Source organism: Echeneis naucrates, chromosome 23 (genome assembly GCF_900963305.1).
Source record: "Echeneis naucrates chromosome 23, fEcheNa1.1, whole genome shotgun sequence".
NCBI classification, from domain to species: Eukaryota; Metazoa; Chordata; class Actinopteri; order Carangiformes; family Echeneidae; genus Echeneis; species Echeneis naucrates.
Genome location: NC_042533.1, coordinates 3854622 through 3871719, shown reverse-complemented (window position 1 = coordinate 3871719; position 17098 = coordinate 3854622). Strand labels below are relative to the sequence as shown.

Genomic DNA, 17098 nt, shown 5'->3' with positions numbered 1-17098 from the left:
CATTTAGATTTAGATTTAATAAGCTGCTGGCCGAAGTCCGCAGCCGTTAAAAATGGCGGCCGCCGGGTGGCTTTAGCGTCGAGTTTATTAAGTCCAAGTTTTAAAGGTTCGAAGCGACGTGCTGTGGTGAACCTTTTTAGCTTTGATGTAACTCGAAACGTGTGTTTTAATAAAGCTGTCTAGATCCTTAGGCTCCTATTATCGGGCTAAATAAAATGTTTACATCCACCGCCACTCAAACGACTTCCGGTAAAATGGCGTACGAAGAAGTCTTTGCTTTTTAGACTTGACAGTATTTTTATTTTATTTTTCTTAGCTCGGCGTCTTCTAAATCTCATTTCTTATTTCTATAGCATAAAACCTAAGAATGTCATTGCTTTTTTGCATAGAGTGTAATCATGAAGTATTTTGTGGAGAAAATCTATGTCAGAATCAGATTAGTATTTAAATGTTGGATTTATATTCCCACAATGGCCATTCAGACACCTTTTAATTCATTAAAAAAAGATACTACATCAACATTAGTGTAAAGTTGTGTCCCTGCTGTATCACTGATGGCATTTTCAGGTCATGTTACCAGACATTTACAATGCAAATTGTGTTGGTCTGACTGCAGAGATACACACTGGCGACAGTGTGGAGATGGCCACATCAGAGCATTTACATCACATTGATGAGGATGTAGGAAAATTAGATTAGGTCCGTTTTTATGTCAGCATTCACTGCTAAATCTTTCATGTTCAGGCATTTTCACTTGGCAAGGTAAAAGGTGAGACAGCCAGGCAGGAGTATGGATGTAAGGGAGGTTTTTTACAGATCTGACATCATCTCCGTGGGACTCCTCTTCAGGAGACAACAAGGTACCTTGGTTCTTGTGAAGGATGATGCATCAACACAAGGTGCTTATTCACTGACAAGATGCACCCACTCCATTCCAACAAATACAAAAGCATCAAAGCAGGAGTGTGGGACCCATTTCTGATAAAAGCATTGCACAAAAAAAAGCATTGTTCTGCTCTTGAGATGCACAATGAAAGAAAACAGACAGTGAGCATATTTAAGAGAAAACTCACTCAATTCCAAGTGTTTTGTAAATGGTTTTTATTAGCAAAATAAGGGAGATGAGTCTACAAAGATTCTCCTTCTGCGGAGAACAAACACCTACATTGACATTTGTGGCAGTTTCTTTATATGAACATCCAGGATCTTATTTATCATCAGTCTTCTTGGCAAAGTACTACTGATCTAAAAATCCCACAATCGGCTTCCCTTGACAGTCGTTTCCAATCACCTGAATGAAAGTTTTCATGGATCCTCAAAGCAGCACCTCTACTCCCAAATCATCATCCTTAGATAGGAACCATGAATGGCATCTGAACCTTAAAACATTTCAGACCTCATCCCTACCTCTACAGCCATCTTTTTCTGTGGTACAATTTTTCTCTCAACACCAAATACATTAAAATATACAGTAAAATGTGCCTACTCTGGTCTTTGTACTTTTTACTTGAGCATGTGACAAGCTCAGTGCCTTAACTAACCATTTTCTGAATGGTTGGGTAGAATGATTTTTAGACATTTTTTAAAAACCTTAACCCCAGATTTGTGGGGTAAATGTAACAATATACATCTCAGTATGGTACTGTGTGATTGGCCAGCAAGGCCTTCCATTGTCATGGCGGATAGGGGTGGGTGGGGGACCGTGGAGGCTACATGTTGGTCACCACAGAGACCCATGTACCTTTAGACCAGAGGGAAAATCCTCCTCCTCCTGATAGCTCAGTGGTGTGCACATAGAAGATAGCAGGGACACTAACGTATGAAAACAGTTTACCTCTTTATGTTTAGAGCAATTCAGCAGGCAACAGAACAAGCATTAGGACTACGACCGCAGTAAAAGGCATGCGAAGGCACAAGTACCAACAAACTAGACTCAAAGTTGCACCTCTTTTCTTCCCCTTTGGATGTAGGGGAGGAAGAAAAGAAGCTTTCCCATCGATAGCAAAGTTTCCTTTTCCAGAGACAGCGGCAGAAAGAACAACAAAAACATGTTCTCCTCCTTCTCCTCAAAAATTAAAATAAAGTAAAAACAGGAAATAAAAAAAAAAAGTTTGCTGTGACGCTTTTACAATGATACAAACATCCAACACAAATGTCGTAACGCTAGTTCAAAATGTTCCAAGACAAAAACATAAATAAAGCTGTTAAAAGTGGCATATAGTACAGCACTGGTCTGTAACTGATCATCCCGACTCTTCTCATCTTCCCCTCCAAAGATTCACAATAAGATGGCTCCGATGCCTGAGAAGAAGAGAAAGACACATGAAGGATGGGGAGAGAAAAAGGAGGGATGAGTCCTCGATCCCGACGCAGTAACTTCAAAATAAAACACAAATTTAAATGAAGCAGAAATGACTTAAGCCTCTTTTAAAGGAGGACAGTCATTTTATTTTATTACACTGCATCTATGTGGTAAACTTCAGATCTACTCCTCCAGATTTCTGAATGCTTAAGGTCTGTAAGTAAACCAGCCAATTTATTCAACACATCTGCAAAGGAACAGCTAGAGTGCACAGGCAGACATTTTAACCAGGCTTCCACGTGGTTTCCTAAGCAACTCCCACTGCATCCTGATGCAACGGTGAATAGACATTCATTCATAATCCTGACAGGTGTCCTCATCCGTCACGCATAGTACACACGGCCACAGCATGCGAGTCACTCAAAAAAGTTGTGAACTTTGATCGAGCTCTGACTTTTGGAAAGACTGAGGATGGATAATAACGATCACAGGAGTTCCTTACCAAGAAAAAAAAGGGGGTTTGCAGTCTTTGTTGTCATTATCCTCAGAAGAGACCACAGTCTTTGAGGTTGTTCTTGATGATGACATCGGTGACAGCGTCAAAGACGAACTGCACATTCTTGGTGTCTGTGGCGCAGGTGAAGTGGGTGTAGATCTCCTTGGTGTCCTTCCTCTTGTTCAGGTCCTCAAACTGACACTGGATGAAGGCAGCTGCTTCCTCATAAGTGTTGGAGCCTGAAAAAGAGGAGAAATGGAAAGTGAAAGTGATGGAATTGTTGATTTGTATGATTGGGGGCTGACTGATATTGACAAAAAATTATTAGAATCACTTTGTGGAATCTCTGCATGTCATTATACTAACTATTTTTAATCCACCACTATGGAAGGCATACATCAAACTTAAAGAGAAAGTTTTGAGGTTTCAACTGCTATGTTTGTCGAAATTTCTGCCAAACGCTGCCAATCTCACCAGCATATTCCGGGTAGCAGATGGTAAGAGGACTCTTCTTGATCTTCTCCTCGAACAAGTCCTTCTTGTTGAGGAAGAGGATGATGGAGGTGTCTGTGAACCACTTGTTGTTGCAGATGCTGTCAAACAGCTTCATACTCTCATGCATACGGTTCTGGGGGAAGAAGGAAGATGACGTCAAATCACTGTGCTTCACACTGAACTATCAACATGGAAAAAGAAGCCATCCTTTATTTCTACTTCTCTGACCCATCATGATTCAGGTCAACCAGACTTCCCACTGTGTATGAACAGACTATGCCTGCTATTATCTCTCCTCCATGAGTCAGTGGGCGCACCACTCACCATCTCCTCATCTTCGGCCAGTACCAGGTCATAGTCGCTGAGGGCCACACAGAAGATAATGGCGGTCACGCCTTCGAAGCAATGGATCCACTTCTTCCTCTCAGATCGCTGACCACCAACATCAAACATTCTGTGGTGGACAAGGAAGAAATTAACCCGTTACCATGTTCCACAGCTTTCATGCACACAACACAATACAGCACAGACAGCGTTAATGGGACACAAAACCAAAAATGAGTGTGAGTGTAGTTACACGTAACAGTGAATGATAAAGGGGAAATAAAATTCAGGCAGTCTTTAGAGAACTGTGCACTGACCTTGTCATGGCAGAAGGAAATAGAGAAACTGAAGAGGAACAGATCTTTTCCAATGTTTCTTATTTGCGCTCCCAAGAGGTATGAATGTGGGTTATATTACTGTCTGCTTTGAAATGTTTAATGTCAGTGCCCTTTGGATCTTCATGCATGCCCCTATTCAGGACGATTTGAAGTCGCAGCTCATTCAAAGGGCAAAGAATACTTTCTCATCAGATTCCAAAGGGGCAGTGTCGAAAATAATATGAGAAAATGCATGTGACTGTCAAACGTGGAAGAGAAACAAGCAATGCCTCATTTAGCTCCCCATTGTCCATGAAAATTAGCTGGTACAAGCAGGTTGATTTAAATGTGAGATTCAACCTTTTTTGACAGCCGGTCAAGTTTGTCCTTCGGTTCATGCAGACACACAACTATGAGTAGTAATGCCATCACATGCACTTACACAGCACAGACACACATACACACAGCTGAGGATGACTGACTGCTGTGAAAACTGATAAAACATATCTGTCACACATCTGTCACACATCGTCCCTGGGTTGATGCTCCTGTGAAAGTGTTGGTGCCTCTGTGTGAGACACTTCAACTGGTGATTGTGTATTTTTTGAACTTTTCAACATTTTTTTCAGTGCAACTGCTGTATTTCTATCTTAACAGCACTGTACTGTACAGCTAACAGTTCTGTTTATGGTGTCTGTGCTCTGAAGAATGTTACAGCAAGAAAAACTTTACTACAGGATCATATGATCTGGGTCTGAATGTTGATTGAAGCCTTTATCATTTTGATAAAAGTCAGATATTAGCAGGTCTGTTTCTTAGAGCGGTGAAAATGGGCTTTCAGAAGAAGAGTAAACTCAGACATCCTGTCTGGTATTGTATATGCTTCTGTGTTTGTGTGTGTGTATTTATGGGAAAACTATAGCATGAGATTTCTCCCTCGTGATTTTGTATGATGATTTCAATGGCAACTGCATCAGCTGTCAATCATTGAACAGACTGCTCCCACTTCCTGTCTGTTTTTTTCAACAGAGGGCCACAACTGAGTCATCACTGATTCGCACAACACCCTCATAGACTGTGTCACAAATTACAGCTGAAAATGTACAAAAGGGAACGTCTATGGAAGCGAATGAGTCAGTGACAGGAAGGAAACCCAATTAAGCCATCATGTAAAACCCTTTGAGCTTGAGCCAGTTGTTGCAGTGAAGAAATGCTCACTTGAAGTGTAGGTCCTTGAATGTGAAGTGCGTCTCCACAATGCCTGTGGTTTTGACTCGAGTCCTTAGGACATCCTGCTGAGTTGGGATATAGGTGGCCTGGGATATCCTGTCCAAGTCGTTCAAGTAGCTGAGGGAAGGACACAAAGAGAAGGATGTTAAATAGGGAAAACAAAAAGAACAGAAAATAGAAGGAAAGAGGGAGTGAGAAGGAGCAGGTGGGAAAAAAAAGAAACTTTATCAGAAGTATGAAGGTCAAGTGTGTAACAAACAACTCCCTATGTATTCTCATAGATACATCAGGTTGCATTCCTTATTCACAACTGAAAACAAGTCAGGATTGATATTTTCCGCATCAAAAGCTCACATTTTGTGGGAAAACTACTTCAGCTCAGATGACTACATGTTGTGAAATTAAATTATTTTCAGTTGCAGTACAATTTAGCACCAAGAAACCAAAAACCCCTTTAAAGAGACAGATAGAAAAACTCTGTCTTAACTTTAAAAATTGTGGCACAGTGACTTAGTGGTTAGAGCTGTTGCCTCACAGCAAACAGATTCTGGGTTTAAATATGAGCTCTTTTCTTCTCAGTGGGGAACGCGCATTGTTTTCTCTCTTGTGTAGTGAATTCCCTCTGGGGCCTGCCGTGGGTCTAACACGCAGCTGAGTTGGAACGTTCCTAAATGAAAGTGTGAATGTGTTGTTAAACCAGTAATGGACAAGCCATCTGCCCATCTGAGCCAGTGCTGTTCCACATTTTGTCAAATACCTGCCGGGACAGACTCTTGTGTTCCCGTGGTCCTGAATGAGAACAGGGTTGAATGAGCTCTTTATCCTAGTTAAACATGTTTTTTTTCATGCTTCTTTGTGAAATCAATGTGCGATGAACAATACTCCTCAAACAACTGCACACTAGAGTCAGCAGAAATCCCCAAACTTTTAGTGTGACCACAACCATCTCAAAAGAAACTGTTGTGCCAAGGTGAACAGTTTGTACTAAATAATCTTCTGACTGTGACATATTCAATTCTTATTCATACAGCCAATGTATTCCGAATGAGTAGTTGATTAATCAGTTAGTCAGTTGTTGAAAAATGTAATTGTAAAAAAGGCAAAAATTTCAAAACTATCCAAGAAAAAGTTTTTGTTTATCTTCAAACATAATATTTTGTCCGTCAAGCTTGAAACAAACTGATAATAATTAACATTCATGTAGTTTTAAACTTCTTACACTTTCAAACGTTCATTAAAGTTGAGCTATAACAAGTTCTGAGTCATGTGTTATCATTTCATGACTGTTTTAGCATTTCTGTTTAAAGCCATAAGACTTGGCTAAAATTGGTTCTAAGTGTGGATCTGTGGGTCCTGCACACAAACTCACACACCCAAGTTAATAGCTCAAGGTCACTGCTGATAAAATTCCATGTAGAAAGACTTAAGTGACCTCCTGCTCCTGGAAGACAAACACAAGTAATCTCCCCTTCTAGCAAACAAAGCCTTTTGTTTGTCTTCCAAAGAATTAAGTGAAGTGATATATTCTGGGTTTAAAAAAGCTGTTTCCTATTCATGCAAAGCCCCTGGACAGCCGGATTGAGGAACCAATTAGAAAAAGGCCAACTGCTGCACTTCCCCCTGCCGTCATCACTGATGTTTGTTCCTCAGCAGCTTTTCTCCCAACAAAACTGAGGAGCTGCCTTGTGATGATATCATTTGATTCAAAGCCAAGGGCTGGTCAAGGAAAATAATGCCTCAATTTAACTGCTGAAAGAGAATTTTCTTTGTATTTGTGTATTTTCTTTTTCTCTTTTTAAGCATGTGGCGAATGCTCCTGTGCTGAGGTGTAAAGTCAAAGATTAAATACTCTTTCCAGTGACTGCTCTTCAGGGTTAGCAGAGGAGGGCAAATATTGACAGTCTAAAAGTCCAGGCAGATGCACGGTGTGGTAGCTTTGCGCTTTCTGAGCATGGCTGGAGGCTGGGACAGCATGTGTTTGGCTATTTATGGCATCAGATTTTCTGTGTGTTTGCAGTGGAACAGCAGTAATTTGGGCTCCTAGTAGCCTGATGCGACAGACTTTGCCATCAAAAGTTGTTGACATAAATTTGAGTCAGCAGGGCCTATAGGGTCTCTTCAGTGGGTGACTCACAGTTTTTGGCGAACCCCACAACTGTTGCCTCGGTTGTTTGTATGTGCTTATATGTGTGACTCACTATGCCGCTGAGTCGTTGAGCTGATATTCGCGAGAGCGGCTAAAGCAGGCTTGAACACCTCCATCCTTCCAGAGCCGCTTAATAACACCGGCCAGCTCTGCCGTCATGAAGCCTTCCTCTGCTGAGCCGGCCAGCACAAACAGCTGTCGTGCATCATCCTGAGAGAGGATTCAGGATGGTGTTAAAATTATAAATCATTACACCACCATTATAATTAACACAAAGATGCTACCAAGCCAATATAAATTTTCCTCTGGCATCAGACTACAACAACAAAGCACCACATTGCCTAATGTGACTTTAAACCTTTACAATACATTTAATATGACTTAAGTTCAAAACTCAAAAGTATTTGCTGAGTTTTAATTTTTAGTATGCCTCAAAAATTCACTTCAGATTTCTCGTCCAAGACAAATGCATTACACTTCTGCCGCCCTCTCACTCACAGCTCTTGCAGCATCACCAAAGTCAATCTTGAGGCGCCCCATGGCTCTGATGATAGCGATGATAGACTGGATCGTGTTGCTGTAGACCACAGCCTTGTACTGCTTGCATTCCTCTTCTGAGTAGCCTGCCTCATGGATGATCCTGGGGAGAGGGAGGGAGACAGATGTGGGGCGAGTCAGTGGTGGAGACTTTTTTGTTACTAAATGCAGCTCTTTACAGTAACAGCCAACATTGGCCACATTGTTCCAAATTTCATCGTAAACAAAAAAACTCATTTTTCAAAGCAAATTCTCCCCACATAAAGATGTCTCTTCTCTTTCTTAGAAAGTTCTTTCTCAGAGTTGTTTTTCTCATGAGCTCATTTCTTGTAATACTGATCTCTATGCTTCACATTTCTGTTTCTTTAAATTATTGTCATCCAGGAAAAAGAAGCTTTTGCTAAAAGCATCAGCTGAATGTCTACAATGTGAAATTATTAGCATGGGTTCAAGCATTCATTTGATCTCTAAGTAAAATTTGCAATTAAAGGCTGGCTTTGCCTTTCCATTCCCCGTCTGCAGCTTTCAGCTTCAAGCTCATTTATTTCTTTTAGAGATGCACATCTTTAAATGCATCACAATTCTTTACCTTAGAAATGTACTCACTGAATACACAGTAATGATGGCATTTATTGAGATCTATTTTCAGCTGTGGATTTGGTGTGCTAAATATATACTCCATATACTAATGACTGATGATAATGCAACAGTGTGATCAGTATTTTTCTTCATTTTTGGACAAAAGCATGTCTCCCTAAACTATATCAGGCTCTGACTACACAAACGAATGTAACAGCTGCAGATATTGTCATTATTATAGGCTATAATATATTTTCATGGGGATTTGTTGACAGTTTTCGACTTCGGCTAACAACATGTAGCTCTGTAAGCTGTGTTATGCTACGATACCCTAAAGTAAATCATTCTCTTTGAGTGGACAGATTTCATGATAGTGAGGAAAATAACATGTCTGCAGGAGCAGTGCTAAGCTCATCCTGTACAGGTGAGGAACCAATAGAAAAGGCAATATCACAGCAGAGCAGCTGTTTAAATATGTAAAAAATGCACCCCCCAGGCACCTCTATGTCTGCTGATTGATGACTGTGTCTGAGTTCATCTTCATACATCCTGCTGGGTAGTCTTCATTATTCATTACTGATGGTACCTGTCCTGTTTGTACTGCGAGCTGCGGAGCGTAATATTACCCGCCATAAAATTACCATTGGTGCCTGACACTGTTTGCTTTGTAGAAAAATGAATTAACATTGAAAATTATATGAAGTGTGCTGCCATTATGCATATCTGATGAGAAAAGTTATTGTTGATACCCTGGAGGAAGGAAAAAAAAAAAAAAAAAAAAAGATACTTCAGTGTGTAGAATGATTACTCACTTCATCTGCTTGACAATTGTACTTTTCCCTGATTCACCAGCACCTGGAAAACAAAAGAAAAATGTGTAAACGAAAGAGCCAACAAAGTCTCTCAGGCAGAAATAGTCCTGAAACTTGCAAATTTCTTACTCTTGTGATAACAAACCCATCTATTTTTCTGAGTAATAATTATAAAAAAACGAAGCATTTAATACATTGCGTACAGGGAATGACCTAGTGGCATGATGAGGAACAATGACACTAAAATCACTTTGGAACTAAAACTGAGAAACAACAGTGTGTGTGCTGAATTTAAAAGGAACATCTGCTTTGGCCGCAGTTCCACGTGATTCCAGTCTAATGGACTGAAAAGTCAAAAACCGGTGGGTCAGATGACTATCTCTGCTGCTAAAGAAATCTGGGGAAACTGTGTGTTTGGTATTTCATCAGAAAAGACTTCACTTCATGCTGTCAAGTGTGTGATGGCTCTTGGCCTGCTGGTGCACGGCAGCAAAACAGATTATTATCGACAAGGCTGCGAAGTGCCCAAACACCCCCACCAAAATAAAAAAAACGCACGATGTGTTGGCAAGTGACTAGATAGACTGCCGTGAGAGTTGACCGATGAGACAATGCAGTGATGAAAAGAGCAGAGAAGGGAGGGGGGCATGATGGGAATCAGACTGTCGGCACGGCTTTAGCTTTGCGGGTTTCTCAAACGTCACAGCGCCATGGCAACTGCTGTCGTTATATCCAGGACATCCTTAGTGTGAGGCCACAGTCACCTGAGGAGGCTTTGTGGTTGTGGTTGTGGTTGTGTGTGTGTGTGATGTTGGCTTCCATGTATTATGCATCTGGTATTTTTTTTTTCCATTACTGTACTCAATGCTCTCATAACCAGTCACTTGGAAGTGACCCTTTATTAAAATTCTCCTTCCAATCAAAGCCATCTGTGTTGACCACGTTCATTAGAGTGCTCTAATGGGTATTACCATAAACTACATCTAATAATGTGCACTCAGTGTCCTCATATTACAGCATCACAGACCCAGTTATAGAGAAGCAATTGGCCGACTGTCACTGACGTAACGCTCATCTGCCACTAGGGAAGATTTTTCCAAACCACTTGAGAGAGACTATTCCCAGAGTAAACAGCCCCAGCTCTCGAAACTGAATAAGAGGAAGTGGACTCATATCATGAAACCGAGCACTATCTGTTACCTCGTGACACTGTCGTCCGAGACAAGATGGTTCGCTCTTGCATAATAAATCATCTGCCTAATCTAGTTCCACTTTCCCTATTGTTGCAAAAACAACAACAAAAAAAAAATATGACAACACTGCATTTGTGACACATCCCACTTGTTGTTGTGTCTGCTTCAAGCCGTGAGTTACAGCTTCTCCGGGGTAAAATCTATAAAAATTTTAAACACAAAATGAATAAATAAATACACGCATCCCGCTGCAGTGTGCAAGCTACCCATCCAGATTCCTACAAACTTTCCCTCAGGAGTAGCTGAATGCTGATAGTACAGCTCTGGCACTTCACCTCCAGTATAATTGGATGGGATTCACCTGAGGACACATTATTTTAATTATGTGTCACCACTCGGGTGCCAGAGCACCCTGAAGGAGAGAGAGAGGGAAAGGGGCGGGGGGTGGGGGGTGGGGGGGTTGATGGTACAGCGGCAGCTCCCTGTGCTGCGGGGTGGAACGCTCAGCTGGGGCTATGCCAAAACACAGGTAGCAGATATGCTGCTTGATGGGGCCAAGCTGGCCACTGGGCTGGCATGGCGGCACCATCTCGGACTGCCCAACAGGCATTTTCACAATGCTAGAGACAATTCACATTACAACACAGTTCCTCTCTGTGCGGGACAGATGAAAACCCACTTAGGGCAGAATATGATCTTATTCTGAATTCAAAGTAACCTCCTCATGAAGGAAACTTCTAGCTAACTGCTTGTAATGTGATTTCTCTGTGGTTTCTGGGGAGGTTTACTGCTTTGCTTGCTTAAAAATTCCAGTGCACTTTTGAAATACAGACTTCTGAAAAGCAAATGCTACTAAATTCCCCACTATTCTTTTTTTCGCGAGTTATTTATCTATTAATAATGCGAAAAACCTTGTGATTTTTGCTCATCAAATGTGATCATGTACTGCTTTTCTCAAGCTAACCGCAGAACAGTCTTGTTTAACTTTAAGGGAGAGTTCAGCAACAGCATTGATAAATATAACAGCTGTAGGCCTACTTGAATAATTTTTTTTAATGATCACCCCCCCAACACAAAGTAAACAGAAATCCCAGTCTTCCAAAATTTCTTGTATTGCATTGAGACAAATGAAATGATTCAGACGTGTGTCACAAAGTCGAAATAAAAAGTAATGTTTGATTAATCAGAGCATAAACACACTGTAATTGTGAAAATGTAGACGCAAATTTCTCCAGTGACGTCTTCTGTCATGACTGTTAATGGCCCAGAACCAGCTCATCCCCTGATTCTGGACATTCTAATGGTTAATATCAGACAAAAGTTATAAATTCAGCGTCTAAATTTTCATTATATTCAACAGGGAGTGAGTTGTGTGTTTATGTAAGCGACTTGGCTCTAGTCTCTTCACACCAGTGATATCATTAGGGTGTGGCCCCTGTCAAAGCTGCTCTTACTTAAGAACACAAAACAAAGAGTTGTCCTGATTTTGACTCACACACACACGCAGACCTCCAAGGGTTACATGGAACCACATGCTTGACCCACCGCTCCTCATGCAGAGTCATGTTACACACCCACAGCTTTGATACGCCCACCCCAAAACAGCTACACAGTCCAAACCACTGTAGCAGCTGGTTTCTGTTTCGAGTGGTTCAAACTATTTTAGGAAAATCCAAGAGAACCATTGCCGTGAAAATAGACAGGTTTTCTTCCCCCTTTTTCAGAGAACAGAGCCGTTTCTATCTGCCAACCGCAAACACATACTTCTTCTCAGAGCTCCCTCTGGATGATCATCCAAAGCAGCGAGGATGAGGAATGTTTTGTGACAATGGCTGTATGGAGACAAATGTGATTAAAATGGCTCCCAATGCCAGGGGCCTCTTTGGTTATAGATTAACCATATGTTGGTCCTAAGCCTGATGGAAAATCTGTAAAGTTATTAAAAAATTCTGTTTCTCAGCATAGCTTATGTTTGTTTTGGGGCCAAGGGAAGATGAATTTGGGAGGAAGTTTGTGGGGGCCATGATGCTGCACATCCAGTTTTTTTGGGTGAGCAGTCCCCAGACTGAAGCAGGGCTTATGAAGTTTGGCACAATGTACTAACCACATTAGTGACGCCACATTAGCAGCATGAAAGCATTGGTATTCATCCCTGTCTCTCCCTCTCGTTCTTCCACTCTCTTTCAGTCATACACATCCCTGTTCTTTCTTTACTTTCTGCTTCCTATAGTCTGTATGATTTATTGTTCCTCTCACTCACTCACTATCCTTTTTTCTCTTTTTTTTACCTCTTGCCTCTCTCTCTAGGGGGATTTAAGTCTGAGTCACTCACGAAGGATTCCAGGATTCCCGGAGCGGAGCTACTCACCAGGGAAAATCACCACGCTAAATCACAGGGATCGATCTGCCAACAAGCAAATCAATAGCTAAAAGATTGTTTCCCACATGGCTGAAATATTCAACAACGCTAAGGGTGATAAAGGAAAGCGAGCAATTGAACAACTTTGATTGTCCGTGTTTATGAGGGTCACCCCCCACCTCCAAGATGAGTAAGACAGTCATGCTGGTTACATAAGTTAAAAAATATGGGAGACATTAAGAGAGAGAACAGTTCCCACAGTCCCTGTTCTTTCCACAGTTCCACGACAGCTATAGAAAGAGTAATTAGGCTGAGGAGATTATAATCTATTTTAGCATGTCGATATGAATAGTAGGATAATTGGATCCAGGAGATAAAATGAGAGCTAAATGGAAAATGTTTTTTCATTTGATAAAAGAAAGAGCACCTGAGCCTGCTACCAGGTTTGAACTTGACAGAGTGCACACAGAATGTCAGAGATTCAAATCATTTTGCATGCAAATAAACTTCTTTTTTTTTCCTTTTCTTCATTCACATTTGCCAATTTTCTTCATGCCAGCGACAGAGCAAACAACTTGAACTTGGCCATACTTGAAAACCAGGTGGACATCACATGAACCTGCACACAAATTATCTACTCATTTTGGAGGTGGGGTTAGCCGCTTGAGCTGTATGGGATACTTCTTCTCTGCAGTCATTTCAAGCGCCATTCTTTGTTGACACGTTGAGTTTAGAGAAGAGTATGCTCCAAAATTGCTTGCAAATCAACATCCCTGAAACAGTATCATTTCAGTGACTGTTTATCCTCAGGGTAAACAACTCAAAACTCCTAACTGACTCTCCCCTGCCTCTCTGCAGTGGAGCTTTTTAATTTTTAATGCTTCAGTCATTACCAGTGCTCTCATTTTACAGGCCCTCGTTTCCTTTCTCCTGGCGTCTGGGCCTGTCTGTGTGTCATTTCAGGCAGAAACCTGAAGAGGATCTGTTATGCATATGTTACCTGGCTACCATGCAGAACAGATCAAACACAAATGGCAGGAAGTTGTGCCAAAAGAAGCCAACTGTGGGGGCCTCACGACCTGGCACACAACCACCTGGACAGAACTGGCCTTTCTACCGAGAGACAGAGAATAGGTGAAGTAAGGCTACATGGTCTGCGGAGCTGATTAACTCGTGTTCCACCCTACAGCAGCATAGCAGAAACTTGACCCAACTTGCTCGTTTTAAATCACCAAGCCCCATCTGGCCTCCAAAGCACCTGAGGAATCCAGTTTACCTGTAATAAGTAAACATGTGCAATCTAGTTCAAACAAAACCCACAATCTTAATTTTTTTTCCTGTGAAATGGGAAGATTCTGTCATGCTGATGAACACCAACCAGAATGGTAGCAAATGTGCAGCCGAGTTGTGCAAATAAACCATGGAAAAACGTTGTTTACCTTGCTCTGGCTTACAAATTTGCCCACAAAAAAAACCAAAACAAAACGCTAACAGCTCTTATTTTGTGCCTTCTGTCAGGTGTTTGCCTGCTATTGATATTGGCTTCAGACTTTGTGTCCTGGTAACCCACATACCATGTGTGTGCATGTCAACATTTCCCAAAGCCAACCACCTCAGGGGTTGATGGAAAAGTTTTTCACCTATGGTCTCTATTTACAAGGATAACAGTGTTTCTCCACAAGTAAGTAATGCCATTTTGTTACACATGCCTGGCTTCCAAAGGCAAGCAAATCTTGTAATTGTGCATTAATGGCTGTAAGAGCAAGCCAGGAAATGGCACAATGGATGAAAAGAAAGCCCAATAACACATATATACAGACACAGACAGCGTTTGAAGAAGGTGAGGATTTGAGCAAGGGCGTGGGTGTACAGAGGTCAGTGAAAACAGAAATGATAGGGTCACCTCCACACCAAGCACGCAATGCCATTCTCTTGTGTCATTTTTGTGCACTTTTTGCACACGTTCAATCAGCTTTTGACTACATTTGACTGTGAATTTCTTGCACAAGACGCACGCCCTTTTTTCTTTTCTTTTCATCACTCAATGCATCTTGAGAGTGAAACTTAAGCTAAGAGCAAGACAGGACAAGGTGAGGTGACAAATTGGCTTTCAAAAACAGGAAGCTGAGAAAAAAAAAAAAAAAAAAAAAAAAAAAAAGAAGACAGATTTTGAATGTGCTAAAAGAAAATTTTTACAAGAAATGACTTGACTCAACAAAGTTTTTCAGCCAGGCCTGGGCCCCCTAATGAGCCATGGGCCTGTTTTTTACTGCATTACACAGCAGACAGAGGAAATGTGCCATTGTTGAGAGGATTTGGTCGATTCAGTGCTCCACAGAGATGGCTGAATGGATCCAATGCCAAGAGCTGGGGAGGGGAAGGGCAGGGAGGAGGGGGGGGGGGACAAAGAGGGGAAAACTTGCCTTGTGTGTGATTTTCACCTAAAGATATCAAATAAACACACACAGATGTGACATCAGAGAGTTGACAGTTTTGACCGTTAAACCGGAGCTAGCTAAGAAGCGGAGCGTAAGCTAACGATGCGGAATTGAAACTTCACAACTGGTCGCCTGCTGGATAAAACAAAATAAAATAAAATAAAGGGAATAAATGTCAGAAACGCGGGGTTTCACCACCATCGTGTCACCGCCTATCACCAAACCCTCCCTCATATCCCTGGAGCGAAGTTGGTCCAACGGACCGATACGGACCGGACCGGACCGGACCGGAGCTCGGCCCGGCCCGGCCCCATCTTCTTACCCAGCAGCAGCAGCTTGACCTCCCGGGCAGCCTTCTCTCCGTCGTCCCGCAGATTCCTGTCGATCATCTTGCTCCGCTCCACCGCCGCCTTGTCCTCCGTGCTCAGCGTGCATCCCATCCTCGGCCGCGTCCTTCACACACCCAGATGCCTTTTATTTATATCTAATTTCTTAATCTAAAAAAAAAATCTCTGACATAAAACACACAAACCCACATTAAAGGGGTTAAACACACACACACGGCCGTTTGTGTTTTTTAATCTTAAATGACAGCCGACGGAGGAAAAAGGGGAAGCGACTTTTTCACACACACACAAAAAAAAAAAATTAAAAATAAAAAAGACGAAGAAGAAGAAAAAGAAAAGTAATGGCGTCTCTTCGGTTTTTCAGTTCTTTCTTTGAATTAATCCTCAGTACATCCAAAACAGAGAACGGTTATTCGGATATCGGTGCGGTTCCTCGCTGCTGGCTCTCCCTCCCGGTCGCCTCCATCCGTCGTGGCGGCGGCTGCAGGTTGTGAGCCGGCAGCTCCGGCCGAGCGGACACGGCTGTTTCCCCGCAAGCAGCCGCCATCACAGTTCCGGCCGCACCTTTCAGAGTAAAGGTCAACACACTGTGTGGAATAATCTCTGTGCTAAGAGCTGCATAAAATAATAATAATAATAACAACAACAATAATAATAATAATGTAGACAGCTATTGCTGATTTTTTACGCTATTCAATCTCCACTGTTAAATCAAGATTGAAGGATTTTTTTAAACTTTAATATCTATCTTTCTCTCTTGTCCCTCTTATTTTATATTTTTTATTTTTATATTTATTTTTTTTCATCTTCTTCATATATATATATATATATATATATATAGGCTTGCATGCTGAGAGAGGGAAGTGAACTGGAGTCAAATTTCTTGATTTTGATTCAGATTTTCAATTCTTTTATTTTTTATTTTTTACTTTGATGTGCAATCGCTTAATACAGCATCGGAATGCTCTCTTTGCACTACTTGGCAACTTATTGCACAAAAAACCCACAAATTTTTTAGTTTTTATAATTTAAATGTTTACAAAGAAAAAAAATCAATGTTATTATTGTCTGTGTTGTTTGTTTTCTAATGGTGCATTCTACCTGCCAGGCCAAAAAGGGAAAAGGAACCCCAAAAGACCTGCAGAGAAATTGTGGCTAAGATGCAGAGTACATCTTTACATTTGTCTGCCCACCTGTGATGTATCATATCATTCATTGATTCTTTTGTTTTTACATTTAAGGATGATTTCTCTGGTGGTTTTTAGCCTCGTATTTGCATACAGTAGGTTTTTCATTTTATTTGTCACCATTAAATAACTTAATACCAAATAATTAATACCTGAAAACCAAATCTCTCCACCTATTGGTTTAATGCTTTTATTTTGAAGGTGAACGCCCAAACCGGATACTTGCAAAAAGCAGAATGCCTTCCAAGTCTGCACACCCAAAACTTTACTGAGTGCTCTCCAAATAACAGCTAATACCGTTTGATCTTTAAATCAGAGAAGTTTTTTCGTAAAATA

General features: G+C 41.3%; 1 protein-coding gene across 1 annotated transcript; it reads right to left on the bottom strand.

Annotated features, from left to right (window-relative positions):
* Positions 1-1086: 1086 nt before the first annotated feature.
* Positions 1087-16076, bottom strand: gnai1 (guanine nucleotide binding protein (G protein), alpha inhibiting activity polypeptide 1). The gene is made up of 9 exons (XM_029495658.1): positions 15551-16076; positions 9239-9281; positions 7809-7950; positions 7363-7520; positions 5153-5281; positions 3618-3747; positions 3273-3426; positions 2805-3037; positions 1087-2301 (listed from the first exon to the last, which is right to left on the bottom strand). The coding sequence occupies exons 1-8, from the start codon at positions 15666-15668 to the stop codon at positions 2847-2849; spliced, it is 1065 nt and encodes a 354-aa protein (XP_029351518.1). The 5' UTR covers positions 15669-16076; the 3' UTR covers positions 1087-2301; positions 2805-2846.
* Positions 16077-17098: the final 1022 nt, after the last annotated feature.